Source organism: Erigeron canadensis, chromosome 3, assembly GCF_010389155.1.
Source record: "Erigeron canadensis isolate Cc75 chromosome 3, C_canadensis_v1, whole genome shotgun sequence".
NCBI lineage: Eukaryota > Viridiplantae > Streptophyta > Magnoliopsida > Asterales > Asteraceae > Erigeron > Erigeron canadensis.
The window spans coordinates 39233860-39237468 of NC_057763.1; the positions used below are offsets into that span (position 1 = coordinate 39233860).

General features: G+C 34.1%; 1 protein-coding gene across 1 annotated transcript; it reads left to right on the forward strand.

Moving 5' to 3' along the window:
• Positions 1-429: 429 nt before the first annotated feature.
• LOC122591362 (glutathione S-transferase PARB-like) lies at positions 430-1799 on the forward strand. The gene is made up of 2 exons (XM_043763631.1): positions 430-750; positions 1185-1799. The coding sequence occupies exons 1-2, from the start codon at positions 555-557 to the stop codon at positions 1628-1630; spliced, it is 642 nt and encodes a 213-aa protein (XP_043619566.1). The 5' UTR covers positions 430-554; the 3' UTR covers positions 1631-1799.
• The last annotated feature ends 1810 nt before the right edge of the window (positions 1800-3609 follow it).

The window sequence follows — 3609 nt, forward strand, 5'->3', positions numbered from 1 at the left end:
CTATGCCACCAAGGAATTCAAGTCGATAAGCTACCATTGGTTATCAAATAGATCGAAATCGAACCCCATTGAATGGCAAAAATGAAATAGCTTTAATTTTTAATTGTATCTTGCTTTGTAATCTCAAACCTTGTATTTACTAGCATCATGTTGGTTTTTCTTTATTAATAAAGATGAATGTTAAAAAAAAAAAGAAAAAAATGTATCGAATACACTCACACGTCGCATGTGGTCAGTATTGTCCACACACAATTTGGAATTTTTTAATGACTGTCTTGTAGATCTCCCATATCCAGAAATTAACGCACCTATTATACATCGCCATCTCATTTGACCACAATTTGAACCGACAGCCATCTTATTTGACCATTTTTTCCATGACCATATATTCCCTCATATCCACATATCTTTTTATAAAGGCTCGCTCATCCCACATTTATATCAATCAAACATATTAATCTTCTTGTGTCCCCTACTATTTTCAGCAAAACACTACATACAAACATACTACTGCTTAATTAATCACTTAATAATTAACTACTAATACGTACACGATGGCGATCAAATTTTACGGAACCATCGGTTCAACATCGGCTTTTAGGGCTCTGGTTGGCCTGGTTGAGAAGGATATCGAGTTTGAGTTCGTTCCGGTTAGTACTGCTACCAAGGAACACAAGTCACCTAACTTCCTTGCTCTCCATCCATTTGGTCAAGTTCCTGCCTTTCAGGATGGCGATCTCACTCTTTTCGGTACGTAAAAGATTTCACAATTTATTTATTTATTTTTAAAAAATATAGTAAAGGTTCAACTTAAATAAATTTAATAAAAAGAGTCAATTTAAAAATTACAAAATTATCTTTAATTACTTCATATATGATCTACAAATTAATCTACAATAATCTTAGATCTTGTGTTCAACATGTTCATTTATATTACGAGGATGATTATATAAAGCTGTTAGTTACGGTGTGAAATACTTACATATTTATTTTTTAATTTATAAAATTAATGGGACTAAACATTTATAATTAAACAAAAAATTTGTATGGAGGGGTGTCATTTATAGGATTAGGTGTCGGACAAACTGCTCCATAATATTATTATGCGATTTAAATCAATTTCAAGTTCGATCAAGACCTAATGATATAAATTTGATATATAAATTTTATATTAATTACTGTAGAATCAAGGGCAATCACGAAGTACATAGAAGAGGCATATCCCAATAAGGGAACATCTCTAATATCCAAAGATGTAAAGAAAAGGGCGATACAAACAGTGTGGGGTGAAGTAGAAGCTCTAAGATACGAACCAACGTCTATAAAGCTAGTTTGGGAGCTAGCTGTGAAGCCGAAGCGTGGACTTATAATCGATGAGGCAATCGTGAAAGAATCCGAAAGTAAGCTAACAGAAATTTTAGATGTATATGAAGCGCGGCTTAAGGAGAGCAAGTATTTGGGGGGAGAGAGCTTCTCACTGGTTGATCTTCATCACTTACCAAACACGCATTACTTGATGGGAACAAAAGTGAAGAGGTTGTTTGATGAACGTCCTCATGTGAGCGCGTGGGCTTCTGATATCCTTTCAAGGCCAGCTTGGGTGAAGGTTACATCCATGAGTAACAAGTGATCCAATATATCCGATTATATATAGATCCGAGATATATATCTTGTGTGTGGTATTTGTGATTCTTGTACTTTTTTGTTTTGTCTGTCAAATTGAGGTTTCGGTTAACGATATTATTATCCTAATTAATTAAAACATCTAGTAAAAGATGGTGCATGGTTTAGTTTTTCCATAGATCGACTAATCCAAATTTCCTTTTTCTATAGCTCTACCTCTTTACAGAGACGGGGCTAGTAATGTTCAACCGCCTCTTTTTAAGTTAAATGTTGGCTTTATAATCCACCTATCTACAAATACAACTACCTAAAACATATGATTTAGACGCATACTGAAAACGTACGTATCCCTTTTAGTACGTCTATATATAAATTGACGAACATTTTATAGTCATCTTTTTCACAATGCCATCTATTTGGGTTTTCTATTACTAACGGGGTTCCATTCGATGTTTAAAAAACCTGCTTCACTCAATAGGACTGGCCGAGAAAGCAAATTTGGTTTCTATCCAGTTGAACGTACTGACCACTTTAACTAATTAGGCCGGTGCTTATAGCACCGTCCTCCGAGTGTCCAAATAGGTGAAGACGCCGACGATCCATAAGCACCCATCGTCCCTGCGTTTGCGTCCTTGTGGCAATTCTTCCGGAAGAAGTTGTAGGACGACGATTGGTGGGACCATTGTGACCGTTTAACCTTTTTTTTTTTTTTTTTCTATCGGTAACATTATTTTTTTCTTATTTAAACACCAACCTTATTCTCATTTTAACACACATTTCATTTTAAACAAACCTCTCATTTCATTTTAACACACAAACATTTCATTTCAAACACCACCCAAATTATATCTACTTCATCATCCGCAAGTGAAGAATACAATTTTCTTACCAACACCGCTACGCAAATGAACACGCTATTTAATCCACAGATCGCAAGCGTCACTTTTGAGCTTTGTAACGAAGAAGAATATTCAAACGATGACGCGTCTGGTTCACGTGTTCCTAGACCCAGAAGGGTTCTATCACGTGTTGTAATGTTTTTTATTTTTAAGTAATGTAATTTGTTTGTTTAATAATAAAATGTGTTTTTTTTATTATATTTGAATGATATTTTGTTAATTAAAAAAAATATAAAAGAATTGATGATGTGGCGAAGAAGTTCTGAAGAAGCTGTCCTTATAGACAGTGAGTGTCTTGAGGAGAGTCCTGAGTTGTGTGATACTGATGTGGCAGTAAAGAAGCTGGAGGACGATCCTCCTTATAAGCACAAGCCTTAGTGTTTTTTTTTATAAAATGTTATCATAGAAAAAAGGGTTTTGTTAGTGACAGCCTTTAGTGTTGTCAGTAAAAACTAATTGGGTGCATTAAAATTTGTACTTTGCTGTTAGAAAAATCAGGGGGTGGTTTTTAATATATAATGTACAAGTTTTTAAGCATGTAATAAGTTGTTAATGACAACCCTAAGGGCTGTCATTATCATTTTCCAAAAAAAAAAAAACAAATCACGATCAACTAAAAAAGCGGCCAGATCAACATGCATAGTGTCTATTCCACTAAAAAAAATTAGGCTTAAAAACCGACCGACCCTAGAAAACCATGTTGAAGTGGTTTTTAAAACATTGGTCTCATATAAAAACTTGGTTGAAAATTGAGATTTAACCTTCTCAACCCACATACTAGTATTTTTGAAATTTTATTGTTTATTTCATCCTCTTTCTAAATCTATTAGGACATGAATCTTATATAAATGGTGTAATAGAGTTAAGTCGTGATGATATACAATCGAGTTCAACCAATTTTTTTTTCCAACTTCGAGCTGGAATAACATCGACACTTTTGAGCTCCACTTGACTCGACGATTAATATTAAAAATCAAACATAAAGATTGCATTAACGGATTTAATTATTTAATGCAATGGTTTACAACTTGATATTATCTACAACGACTACTCAATCCCGACATACGCAGGGTATGGGGAAAAAGAA

Excerpts from the sequence above, each read along its gene's own strand:
- LOC122591362 (XM_043763631.1), top strand. The coding sequence starts at position 555 with ATGGCGATCAAATTTTACGGAACCATCGGTTCAACATCGGCTTTTAGG. Across the intron at positions 751-1,184 it reads TGGCGATCTCACTCTTTTCG|AATCAAGGGCAATCACGAAG; the intron begins GTACGTAAAAGA and ends TAATTACTGTAG.